At 42.3% G+C, this 12034-nt stretch overlaps 3 protein-coding genes across 7 annotated transcripts; 2 read left to right on the top strand and 1 right to left on the bottom strand.

Annotated features, from left to right (window-relative positions):
• Nucleotides 1-51: 51 nt before the first annotated feature.
• On the bottom strand, nt 52-4424 carry LOC108089581 (ataxin-2). 2 transcript variants are annotated; one of them, XM_017187937.2, is made up of 7 exons: nt 4167-4280; nt 3772-4099; nt 1525-3711; nt 1268-1471; nt 855-1053; nt 564-791; nt 52-393 (listed from the first exon to the last, which is right to left on the bottom strand). In XM_017187937.2, the coding sequence occupies exons 2-7, from the start codon at nt 4092-4094 to the stop codon at nt 352-354; spliced, it is 3183 nt and encodes a 1060-aa protein (XP_017043426.1). In that variant the 5' UTR covers nt 4095-4099; nt 4167-4280; the 3' UTR covers nt 52-351. The 2 variants fall into 2 exon arrangements, with proteins under 2 accessions (XP_017043426.1, XP_017043425.1); XM_017187936.2 differs by lacking the exon at nt 4167-4280 and adding an exon at nt 4334-4424 and having other exon boundaries at nt 53-393.
• A 504-nt stretch (nt 4425-4928) lies between these two features.
• On the top strand, nt 4929-8806 carry LOC108089551 (1-acyl-sn-glycerol-3-phosphate acyltransferase gamma). The gene is given in 6 exon segments (XM_017187889.1): nt 4929-5039; nt 6580-6766; nt 6828-7237; nt 7239-7364; nt 7890-8247; nt 8394-8806. Coding segments are annotated over 5 exon segments (1167 nt in total). The 5' UTR covers nt 4929-5039; nt 6580-6585; the 3' UTR covers nt 8486-8806.
• A 436-nt stretch (nt 8807-9242) lies between these two features.
• Nucleotides 9243-11873, top strand: LOC108089552 (1-acyl-sn-glycerol-3-phosphate acyltransferase delta). Of its 4 annotated transcripts, none has more exons than XM_017187895.2 (5): nt 9243-9336; nt 10109-10280; nt 10593-11128; nt 11220-11577; nt 11637-11873. In XM_017187895.2, exons 2-5 carry the CDS (start codon nt 10115-10117, stop codon nt 11714-11716), a joined length of 1140 nt encoding a protein of 379 aa, XP_017043384.1. In that variant the 5' UTR covers nt 9243-9336; nt 10109-10114; the 3' UTR covers nt 11717-11873. The 4 variants fall into 4 exon arrangements, with proteins under 4 accessions (XP_017043384.1, XP_017043383.1, XP_017043381.1 ...); XM_017187894.1 differs by lacking the exon at nt 9243-9336 and adding an exon at nt 9359-9447; XM_017187892.2 differs by lacking the exon at nt 9243-9336 and adding an exon at nt 9360-9506.
• Nucleotides 11874-12034: the final 161 nt, after the last annotated feature.

Here is a 12034-nt window from a genome sequence, read left to right as displayed (position 1 = left end):
CAAAAATTGTTGTTTTTTAAATGAATATGTAATTTCAAATATTTGATGTCTAAATAAACTTTAATTCCTTTCAATTTTTTAATTAGTTGTTAAGAGTAATCTTGTAGTATTTGATTTATTTATAGGATGAGCGGTGATTGAGTACAAGTACAAAAAATTAATTGAATGAAACGCAATTTGAAATTGTCCGTCGATGTCCTGTATCCACTTTTAATTGTCCGTCGATGTCCTGTATCCATAAATAACTTACACGTTGAGTAGTAAATGGATTTTGGGCATATGCAATACGGTAATCTATAGGTATAGTTATAGTTTAGACATAGTAATGCTGATATCCTAAGGGCGATCAACCTAGATGCCGCAAGTTTGATAATGTGTGTCCCAGGCAAGCAGCTAGATAAACAAGAAACAGAAGTTTTATTTTAGTATTATAATAAGAATATGGTTTAAAACATTAAGAAACAATATTTGAGCATTCGGTGATCTTCAACATTATTCCATAATAATTTTATGGGTATTATTTCTCTATGGATATTAAATTTCTTTTAAATCCATTAGCTCACCTGGCATTCACGACTGCAGTACCATTGAGTTTGGCAACTGGAGCACAAGTAGGTGGCTTCACGTCGCTTGCATTGATGGCACCGTCTGTCCTCCTTGCCGTTGATTGTGGTGCCTCCATCTCGCTGGGAATTATTGCTCTTTTGGGAACGCGACTTGGTCTTGTCTTTCTTGGGCTTACGCTCGACCACATCTTCTTCATTGCGGTAGCTGGAATGTGTTTCGCGATGCTGCTTAAATGAAACAGAGGTTAATGCCTGAAAGGATACAAAATATTTGGATTTATTTTATACTTTTTTGCTGGCTAACTGACTCCTGGAGACCATGGGACTGCTGTTGAACAGCGGCCTGAGATGCGATTCGTTCTCGAAGTGATTGTCCAGAGAGACGTTGCTGTAGCTGGTTGGCTTTTCGGAGGCCAACAACTTTTTCAAGGGAAGGGAGTAAAGGGCGGTCAAGTTTGGCGTGGAGTTAGTCATCTCCTGGTAGTATCTGAAATTGGTACACAGAATTTAATGTATAAAAAATATATATATTTTACAATAATATAATAATAATCATTTACATCATTTCCTTTTTCAATTGTAAAAAAAAAGAAAAATGTTCCGATTTTTGACAATAGAAACTTGATTTTCTATTTGAATAGCATTCTTTAGGCACGAAAATTTTTTTGGTTTTCTTAGTTAAGATGAGGTGGGTTAACAACCTGTCATGCGGGTGGTTAAATTTGGGCCGCTTGGCTAGCGGAGGCATCTCCGAGTCGAAGTCTGGCTGAAGCTCATCATCCATGTCCCGCGCATTGCGCATTGGAAGATGACGGGCAGGCAAGGAGTTCCTTCTAAACATAAGTTTCTCCTCCTCGAAGTGGCGAAGATCTACAGGAGGAGCTTGTTCCTTCAAACCCATGACTCTGCAAACGAGAAACTATTATCTAATAATTAATAATAATTCATTTAAACTCACCCGCGCAGCAAACGGATGTTGTTCTGGTTAAGCTCGGCGTGATTCAGTACTTTCTCCACCGCAGAGAGTCCATATTTGGAGGCAATGGGAGCCTCCTGTTCCTCCTCCAACAACTTTTGCATCTCAACCAGCTCGGTGTTGCTGCAGCTCTTGCTTAGCAGATCCGGCAGCAGGTTCTTAATGAACGACATGCGCTCCTTGCGCTCCATCCTGGCACGCAGCTCCACTTTCACGCACCGCAGGTGCAGCAGTCGATTGAACTCGTCCTCCTTCTGGGCAATCAGATTGTCGAGGGTCTTCAGATCAGCGTCCAAGCGCTCGCGCTCCTCGCGGAACGCACTCGTTTCTGGATGCACCGAATTCACTTTATCCGTCAAGATGGGGTCGAAATCCTCGTAGATTCCCTTAATACGATAGTGGAAGTTGGCGTCACTGTTGTTGAGATCAATGGTTGGCTTTTGGCGGGATGTCGACGAAGTGGGCGGCGGCGGTGATTGCGACTGGGGCTGGGACACTTGCGTCTGGGTGGACACCGTTTCCGAGCGACGTGGTTGCGGCTGCTGGGGCACCACAAAGCTGGCTGGCATAGCTGGTGGCATGTGGGGATGCACTTGAGGCGGCAATTGTGGTGGAGTGATTCTTGCTGGTGGCAGCTGCTGTGGCGAAGCTTCTCTTTTGAAAGCCATCTGCTGTGGAGAAATTGATCTTGGCGGAGCTATCTGATTAGCTTGGACTGGTTCCTGTGTAGGAGTGGATCTGGGTGGAGCCATTTGATTTGCTAGGTTTAGTTCCTGTAGAGTAGATGATCTGGATGAAGCGAGCTGATTTCCCACAGCAAGCTCTTGTGGAATTGATGGCCTGGGTGGCGGCATCTGGTGCGGTGAAGCTAATCCCTGCAAGGACGTTGATCTTGGTGGCAGCATCTGATGTGGTGGTGCTAATATCTGTGCAGAAGTTGATCTTGGCGGAGCCATCTGATGTGGTGGTGCAACATGCTGTGTAGTTCTAGCAGGCACAGCCATTTGATGTGGTGCAGCTAGCTGCTGTGGTGACGCAGATCTTGGTGGCGGCATCTGCTGTGGAGGAGCCCGCTGGAGGGGAACTGTGCTTGGTGAAGCCGCCATAACGGGAGTTGCTCTCTGTGCGGGAGACGCGCCCGGAAATGGAGACGCATATGCCGCAGCCACTTGGGGTGAAGCCGCCTGTTGAGCCGGAAAGTTCTGCATGGCGACTTTTGTGTTATTTGGCAGCTGCTCGTTGGGATAGGATATCTCCATGGGAGTGACGGGCGGTGTGGGAGTATTCAAACTGTAGGAGATGCTCGCCAAATTGTCGGTCTTCTCGCCAGCCGCAGTAGACAGGGAATACGGTGTGCTGAGCCTAAAACCAGGCTGGCTCTGCACCAGATTAGCAACTGGAGTGCTAGGCATTTGGAGATTTAATGGCGGCGGCTGAGCAGCTAATTTCTTTTGTTCTTGCACGGGCATAAACTCAATGGTATCATCGTCCTCATCTAGATTCTCTACTGGCTCGGGATCGGGATCAGAACGCTTTTCGTTGGTTTCTGTTGGCGGTGTGACCGAGCGGCGTCTCTTAAGACTGGCATCCATCACCAGGGACTCGGCCACCTGCGGCTCCTCCTGCTGAACCAGCGTACGATCGCTTAGCGCCTGCTCCAGCTCCATGCAAGCGGAGAGTGTGTCGAACCCAAAGCACGCCTGCTGGGGATCGTTGTTCTTCACCAAGAACTCGTCGAGGTTAGAAGCTCCGTTCTCTGTGTTCACCGGCAATGTGGCTTTTAGATTTTCGGGCAGCTCGTAATCGAGTTGCAGTGCAATTACAGCCCTTGGTTTATTCTCCTTTAAGGGCGTAAGTTTTTCAGGCCGCTCCATCTCGGGTTTCTCCGGAGATTCCTCGTTCTCCGTATCGTCCAGACAAATGAGTTCCGGTGAATGGCTGGCACTGCGGCTTACGGAATAGCTGCGACTAGGGCTGCGACTACGACTGCGACTTCGGCTTGGGCTGCGACTACGACTGCGGCTAAGACTACGACTTGGGCTCCTGGGCGCGTAGATGGTTTGCCAAAGGGCTTTAAAGCGGGCCACGAGTGCGGCTTTATCTCGATTTGGCAGCACGTCCGCCAGACCCTCAAGATAGGTATCGTAACCAGCTTTATTAATTCGCAGCCTGATATTTAATGACAGATTTAAAAGTTTGAAAGGTTTTTCAAAGGAAAGTAATTCGTACCACTTTATGCTGCGACGTTTAAAGTAAAGACAGGGCGACTCGATCCGTTTTGAACGCAGTTGCCGAATCCGGCGATGAGTTTCCGATCGCGTGGAAGGCGGCTTGATCTTGGTTTTCGGTTTATCTTCCTTGTCTGACGACATTGCGGGATCTGCAGATCCGTTTCCCGGCTTCACGGTTTTGGATTCCTTTGATTTGGTCTTTTGGGGGCGCTCCTTACTGACTGCCTCGTCCATCAGGGCGTCGTACTCCTCCTCCCCGTGACTATATTCGTCGCTGCTTAACTGGGAATTGGACGAGTCGTAGATCTCCACGTTGGACATCGCGGCTGCAAAGTGGACGAGGCTCAGTTATGTATGTACATCGGGTCATTATTAACCCCCAAAAAAACTCACGCGCTCACGTCTGCAATTTTCGACCAACAAAAAAAGCGTCTGCCGGTAGATTTTTCTTACCGGCTCCTTCGCTGCTTTCCGTCGCTACCGAAAACCACTCAATACCTGGCTCCAGGAGCCCAAAAACATACACTTGAGATTTTCCCAGTTCTTAACCAAATACTTACAGCGAAAACCAACTTCCAATTGTCTGGAAAAGAATTTTGCGTTAAATTGGCAAAAATTTTTTGACAGGCATTAAGCTAGGGCGCGAACCACCAGTGTTGCTAAGCTTCACAAGTCTTTTTAAAATATACTTACTTAAAATACCGTTTTCCAACTATATTAAATTTTGATGTTCTTAAAGGAAAGAAATTTTGTTTATTTCTTGGTTATTAAAATGCTGCGTCCGCAGGGTGGTGGCGGGGGGTTTGTACTTGGGGTTTCAAACCCCCTCTAATTTAAGAACCCCTAATGCCAAAAAAGTTTAACAAGTTTTCCGATTATGGCCATTATATAATTGTATACAATTGAGTTTTCCATGTCCTTTGCAGAAGTACATACATAGGTTACAAAAATGTAACTCGGTAATGTGCTAGGTCAACAAAAAAAGTTGATCAATCCATCTTTACGAATCTGATTAATGGAAGTAAAAAGAAAATTAATTATACAAATAATTTTATAAAATAAAAAAATTATTAAACTATACAAAGCCATGCAAAAGAATGTATGACAACTCTGTTGCAAACTACCAAAAGAGAAGAATACCACAATAAGAAAATACCGAATTTTCGATTGGTCACCGGTGCTAACGCAGTTGCACGGGAACGGTCTTACCTTTAGGACTACAAAAGAAAACAAATCAAAAATTCGCACAAAAACATTGCCAAAAAGGTAAATGGCGGGCACGACAATGTCCAGTGATTGATATAAATTAGTGTCGAGTGTTTTTCAACGGATTTCTGACCAGTGACATTTGTAAACAAAGGGCAGAAGTCATAGCTATATGTACGTGTGTGTGTGTATATGTTTGTAAACCAGGGAATAACCGATAAGAGCGGCGCAGCTGCGGATTGATAGCCCTTCGGGTGGACTTTGTTTTTGATAATTGTGGGTGGTGATGAGATCGCTGATCGTGAGTCGCTGTAGTGAGTGATAACCGTAAAATCCAACCACGTCACGCCACCCCACGCCTCTCTCGCACACACACTCGCACACGTGGACCAGCTGAGTATATATATATATATACATACTTATTCTTGTGTGCGCAAGAACTCTTTTGTTGTTCTTAATATATAGTAGACGATCGAAGAAGTGAACTAATTCAATGCAGGAGTTCAAAAATTAACGGCAAGGGTCACCAATTGAATGCATAAAAAAACCAATCAATTCTGTTGAGCGGAATATCTTTAAGTTTAGCTCTGAGCAGTATGAAATTTATATACAGACAGAATAAAAGTCCAATATTATTACTATTTTATAAATACATATGTAAATTTAATGACTTAAATGCCTTCTAGCCTGATCATCACCCAACGTGCTTTTTCCATAATTTAAGTTAATATATGCAGTTACGATAGTACGTGTCATATTTTACTTTCTAAACTATTTTTTATATATTTAAATTTATTTGATGGTTTCGGTCAAAATGATATTTTTAAAAGTTTACCACATTTTTGTTGTACATTGTTTTAAATTATCAATACAAATATAACCTAATATTTAACGATATAAAAGCTTACATAATAGTGGATTGATTTACTTAGATAATTCTTGAAAAATTAAAAACATTTAAAAACATTTAGATGCTTTTAAGTATTGGCCTTTGAAGTTCATAAGTTGCTAGGTTATTTAACAGACAAAAAGTAACACTTAAATAGTTGCATTCCCTTCCCAAACGAATTGCTCACTTTTGTACCCTCTTAGGAACACTGAAAGTGTTAGTTGTAAAAATTATTCTCGAGCTCACACTTAGCATTATCTTCGATGTGCCCTATAATGACAACACCTCGAAAAGAACGAACTTTGTCCACAGCGGCTATTTCCAATGAAGCAGTCATCGATTGGCCAAGTCAGATTAGATTCCTGCTCGGGCAGCGGCTTTAGCAAAAGCTAAAGCACGGCCGATATCTGGCGAATATCTCTGCGGTCCGGTGGTTGCCCCAGTCCATTGCCAGCTGGTGGTGCAAGTGGTTGCCTTGCCGCCTTGCACGCTTTCTTTTAACTTAGCCGCGCACCTTTGGCCCACAGAAACCCTCAGTTCGAGTGAGTGCGGGAACTTTGTTTAACGGCCATAAACGGGGTGTTTTATCCGCGAGACCATAAAGACCCGCAAACGTTTACGACCGACCACTACCGGGGGAACAACCTACAATTAAAGTTTTGATTACGTAAAGGCAGCCGTTTTATTGGTTAAGCATTTGCCTAATTGCAGATCAAAATGGTGTCGTTGGAGAAGCTGAAACAATTGAGACTGATCCACCTGTGCATCGCGCTCACCTTCTTCACGAGTGGGCTATGCATCAACTTTATCCAGTTGCTGATGCACGTGATCATCAAGCCCATAAACGCGCAGCTCTTCCGCAAGTTGATGTACTATGCCTGCTACTCGCTCTACTCTCGTAAGTATATCTTTATCAAATTGGATTCGAAATTTCCTTAATGCATCCTCTTATCCTCTAGAACTTATCTTCGTGTCCGACTGGTATGCCGGCTGCAAGATGACCGTCTACATGGATAAGGACGACTTTGAAAAGCACGCCGGCAAGGAGCATGTGCTCCTGCTCATGAACCACAAGTACGAGATCGACTGGCTCAACGGCTGGATGATCTGCGAAAAGCTGGGCGTCCTTGGCAATTGCAAGGCGTATGCCAAGAAGCCCATTCGCTATGTGCCCATCATGGGATGGTGCTGGTGGCTCGCCGAGTTCGTCTTCCTTAACCGCAACTTCGATCAGGACAAGACCATCATCACCGAGCAGCTTAAGGTGGTCTACTCCTATCCCGATCCCACCTGGCTTTTGCTCAATGCGGAGGGCACTCGTTTCACTCCCGCCAAGCACGAGGCCTCCGTCAAGTTTGCCCAGGAGAGGGGGCATGACGGTGCTGAAGCACCATTTGATCCCGCGCACCAAGGGATTCACCGCCAGTTTGGCTCCCATTCGTGGTCTGTGTCCCGTCATCTACGACATCAATCTAGCGTACAGGCCCACAGAAAAGGTAAGCATATAGATATATACAGCTTTAAGCAAAAGATTTCCTGAAGTCACGTACTTTGAAGAAGTATTTCGGTATATATAGCTCTTATTATCATTGTTAGATTAATGCAGCTTTTATATATTTATTTTCGATTACCTTTATCAGCCATTTCCATAATGTTTAATCTAATCTAATCTGCTGTTTTAATCAGATTATCTTACTGTTAAATAATCCTGTCATGTATTCTTAAGATTGGTACTCTAAATGGCACCGATCAATTTGAATGAGATTAACCGTTGAAGGTTAAGTGAGTTCATATTGCACATAGTATCACTAACTTGTGTCATGTTGCTAACTCTTAAACACGAAAACGATAATTTCCTAGGGGAATAACTTTTCTTTTTCTTTCCTGTTTATTACGGCTTTAAATTATACTTGCAAAATGGGTTAAGGTGGAGTAATATAAGCGTCGTTAAAACTTTTAAAGTTAATACGGTCATTTCAAGGTTATAAACCCGAATTAATTTTGTTTTCTTAATCTTTTAGACTCCTGCCACCATGTTGAGCCTGCTTCATGGAAAGGGCGTCGAGCCCCACATGCTGATGAGGCGTATTCCCTTGGAACAGGTGCCCGAGGATGAAAAGGAGGCCGCTGCCTGGCTGCAGAATCTGTATGTGGAGAAGGACAAGATCATCGACAGTTTCCTGGAGACGGGCAGCTTCTTCAAGACTTCCGGAGTGAAGGAAGTGCCAGCCTACGTGAACAAACCGCGACTTTGTTCCCTGGTGAATTTCGCTTGTTGGGCGGTATTCTCGTTATCCTGCATTTTCTACTACTTGGTATCTTCTCTGCTGGCGGCCAACTGGACCGCCTTCATCACGGCTCTTTCCGTGCTCGGACTTTGTAAGTATTGGGGTTCAATTTACGCTAGACATCACACTAGAAAAATCTAGAAAACTATCACCAAGTAGTCTTCGTATGTGGATTTCTTTCGTAAACCTTATTAATCAATGCCGAGCAGTTATCTAATTAATTTATCTGACTTTCAGTTTACTGGCTGATGGGCCAGGGCATCAACAAGACGCAGATTAGCAAGGGATCCAGTTATGGAGCTGGATCCGGCAAGGCGAGCACAAAATAACTTTCGATTTCGCATTTAGTTCTGATTGCTGACGAACTCAATTATCTACAAGTGACTTTGTATAAAAAAAATGGCAGTCCTCTCACAAATCTCTCTGCTAAATGGATCAATTCGCGATTCCTACCCGGACGATTTAAAAGTGTTTTTTGAACAGAAGTGCATGTTTTTTGTCTAAGTTTATGGTTACGAGGTAACTCCCGCACACTGGAGTCATAAATTTGCGTACGTAGTTGGTAGTTGTACACCTAAGTGGAAATTTAATTGTTTCATCAATTGTAATTTGGCGAGCATTGCAATAATTAAATTAAATAGAACTTGAAATGTTTGTTGTTTCTGATAAGACAAGCAGTTGACTGATAAGAGAGCCCAACAGCTGATGAGTGTGGGTGAGCAAGCAGTGCACCGCAAGAGTGACCTTAACTCAAAATACCAACATAATAAATTCGGAGAAACCTTTCTCTTGTATTAAAACCGTAGAAATAATAATTTAAAATAAATTATTTTAAAAGCTGGAGCTCGGTAAGATTGTAAACAAAAACAAAGTTTTTATTAATATTCTTAATCCTGTAACAAAATAGGCTATACCGACACCAGAGACAAAGAGCAATAAAGAAGTCGTTTTACTATAAGCTTCACCGGGATAAGTATGTTTGTACATGTAAAAAAAAGTTTGTTTTGTCACCGTGTTAAACTCTTTCACTTCTTTATCAGTTGTAATAATCAGAAGCGGCGCACGTTCCGTTAGATCGACTGCTTGCCCTTGGCTATATATAACACGAACACACGCGCAGCATAAAAACGCATTTATTGGGAGATAAGCAGTCTCCTGGTTTCCTATTGACTGATAATAGGTGATTAATAGTGTTAGTTAAAGGCTTCTGGGGTGTACTATCGACGGAGATCCATATCTCTAGGGGCCCGGACGCCCGTAGAAGTTAATTTCATTCAGTCAAAATCTACAGGTTGGTAGAACAAGTTGCTACTTCCTGGTCTCTAATTTGTTAAGACTCAGCAAAGATAGGTGAGTGGTATTGTACTGGTGTGCAGAAAACAGTGTAATATCGGAAATGTAAACTTAAAGAAAATTGTATTTCGGTCTTATCTGACTTGCGGTGGTAAAAAGTTGTCATTCTTTTAATTTAATATTGGGGATCCAATTTTCTAAATCACATGGTGACTAAATTTTTTTAACGAGTAAATTGTTGTCAAACGGGTACTTCAAGCATTCTCCTGATTTAATGGCGAATTGCACAATAAAGAAATGTTGTACTACAAGTATGTTATTTATTAATTATTCAACAAATATACATGGACTTTTATCAATGGCAACCAAAAAATCAAAGATAAAGAATACAGTCTTAAGTTTTTTTTGCTCACGTAAAAGAGTGCTTACCGTATCAATACAATGTTTTTAGCATGTGTGCGTTTACGGGACTATAATTTAAGCAGTTTATTTTTCATGACACATTGGGAGCAAAGTTTGAGTGGGCCATAATTAAGTCGATATCGCGCGCTGGACATATTTATTAACTACAATGCATAACAAGAATTTCGATCTATGTACATATGTTACGTAAAGTTGGCCTTAATTGTTTGATTTTATTGAAATGCTTTTATTTTTAGCCTAGGATGTCGCACCTTAGGGGTTTGGGGCGACTGCTGATCGCCGTGACGTTCTTCACATGCGGCTTTTTCGTAAATATTGGCCAGTTTTTGCTGATCCTGCTGGTCAAACCTTTTGACAAGAAACTTTCCCGGAGTCTTATGTACTATCTAAATTACTCTTTCTATTGCAGTAAGTAAAACTAATCTTTATACAGTTATACACATAATCATATGAAAATATATGTATGTATGTTTGTATGCTGTGTCAGCTAAGTTTCTTGGTAAATTTCCATAATTATTATTTATATGTAATTTTTTTTTATATTTTATTTTCATGGTTCTATACAAATATTTCGAAATAATACATATAAACCACATATTAGAGAATATAAAAAATACAAAGTAATAAACGTAGAACTTAAACATATTGTGCAGTTATTTTCAAAACTAAAAAAATATTGTTTGCACTATACATATTTCTTATGGATTTTTTCAATTTTAGTCCTGGTCTGTGTGGCGGAATGGTATGCTGGTAGCAAACTGAGGGTCTACATCGATCCCGAGGATGAGAAGAAGTTCTTTGGCAAGGAGCATGGATTACTGCTCATGAACCACACCTACGAGATTGACTGGCTGACCGCCTGGATGATCACCGACAAGCTGGGAATTCTGGGAGGAACCAAGGCGTACGCCAAGAAAATGCTCCGCTACGTTCCCGTCATGGGATGGGTCTGGTGGATGGCCGAGTTCATCTTCCTGGATCGCAACTTCGAGAAGGACAAGGTGGTGATCAAGACACAGTTGACGGAGGTGTTTTCCTATCCGGATCCAGTTTGGTTGCTCCTAAATGCTGAGGGTACCCGCTATACTGCGGCCAAGCACGAGCTGTCCGTTAAGTTCGCCCAGGAACGAGGTCTTCCCGCTCTTAAGCACCATTTAATTCCACGCACCAAGGGATTCACCACCAGTCTGCCCACCATGCGCGGCATTTGTCCTGCCATCTACGACATCAATCTGGCCTTCAAAAAGAATGCTGAGGTGAGAAATGGCATGAGATTGCCAATTTACAGAGAAGAACAGCATAAAGTCCGTCGAAATATTTAATAATCCATTCTGTATATTTGTATAGCCAAGGCCTACAATGCTGTCCCAGTTGAACGGCGAGCCGGTGGAGCCGTACATGTACATCCGTCGAGTGGCTTTGGACAAGGTTCCCGATGGTGAAAAGGAGGCTGCCGCCTGGATGCAAGACTTCTTTGCCGAAAAGGACAAGATCATCGACAGTTTCCACGAAACCGGTAGCTTCTTCAAGAACTCTGGCGTGAAGGAGGTTCCCGAGAAGATCTACAAGCCGCGTTTAAGCACTCTGCTCAACTTCTTGGGCTGGGCCTCTGTGTCTGTGCTGTGCATTTTGAACTATTTGGTAACCTCCTTGGCTGCGGGCAACTGGATCGGTTTCATCACAGTTTTATCAATCTTGGGAGGATGTAAGTTGATAAAAGACAGTCTTAAGCAGAATCATTTTATTTTTCCTACTCATTTTCAGTCTATGGCCTGATGGAATATGCTGTTAATGCCTCGAAGATCAGCAAGGCTTCTACTTATGGCGCAACTCCTAAGAAATAGATTATTGTTAAAGAGTTTTATAAACTCGGGGACATTTTATGAAGATGAATTTGATTTAATCGTTACTCGACTGCAAGTGCCTAGAAATATTATGTACATTGAGAATAATGTACAGAAAACAAGGAAGTAAACTGAATAAAATAATATATTAAATGAATTAGTGTGTTTTGCTTGTTTAAATGCATGCGAGGGCAGTTGCTGTGCTGTAATTAATTAGTAGAAACTTAATCAGATCGATTGCATCACAGCTTTTGTTGATAGTACTAATGAATTGCTCCATATATTATTAGAACAATAATTGGTGTTTCATAGTATGCT

The sequence above is a fragment of the Drosophila ficusphila genome, unplaced genomic scaffold, assembly GCF_018152265.1.
Source record: "Drosophila ficusphila isolate 14025-0441.05 unplaced genomic scaffold, ASM1815226v1 contig_286, whole genome shotgun sequence".
NCBI lineage: Eukaryota > Metazoa > Arthropoda > Insecta > Diptera > Drosophilidae > Drosophila > Drosophila ficusphila.
This window is presented reverse-complemented; position numbering and strand designations above follow the sequence as displayed.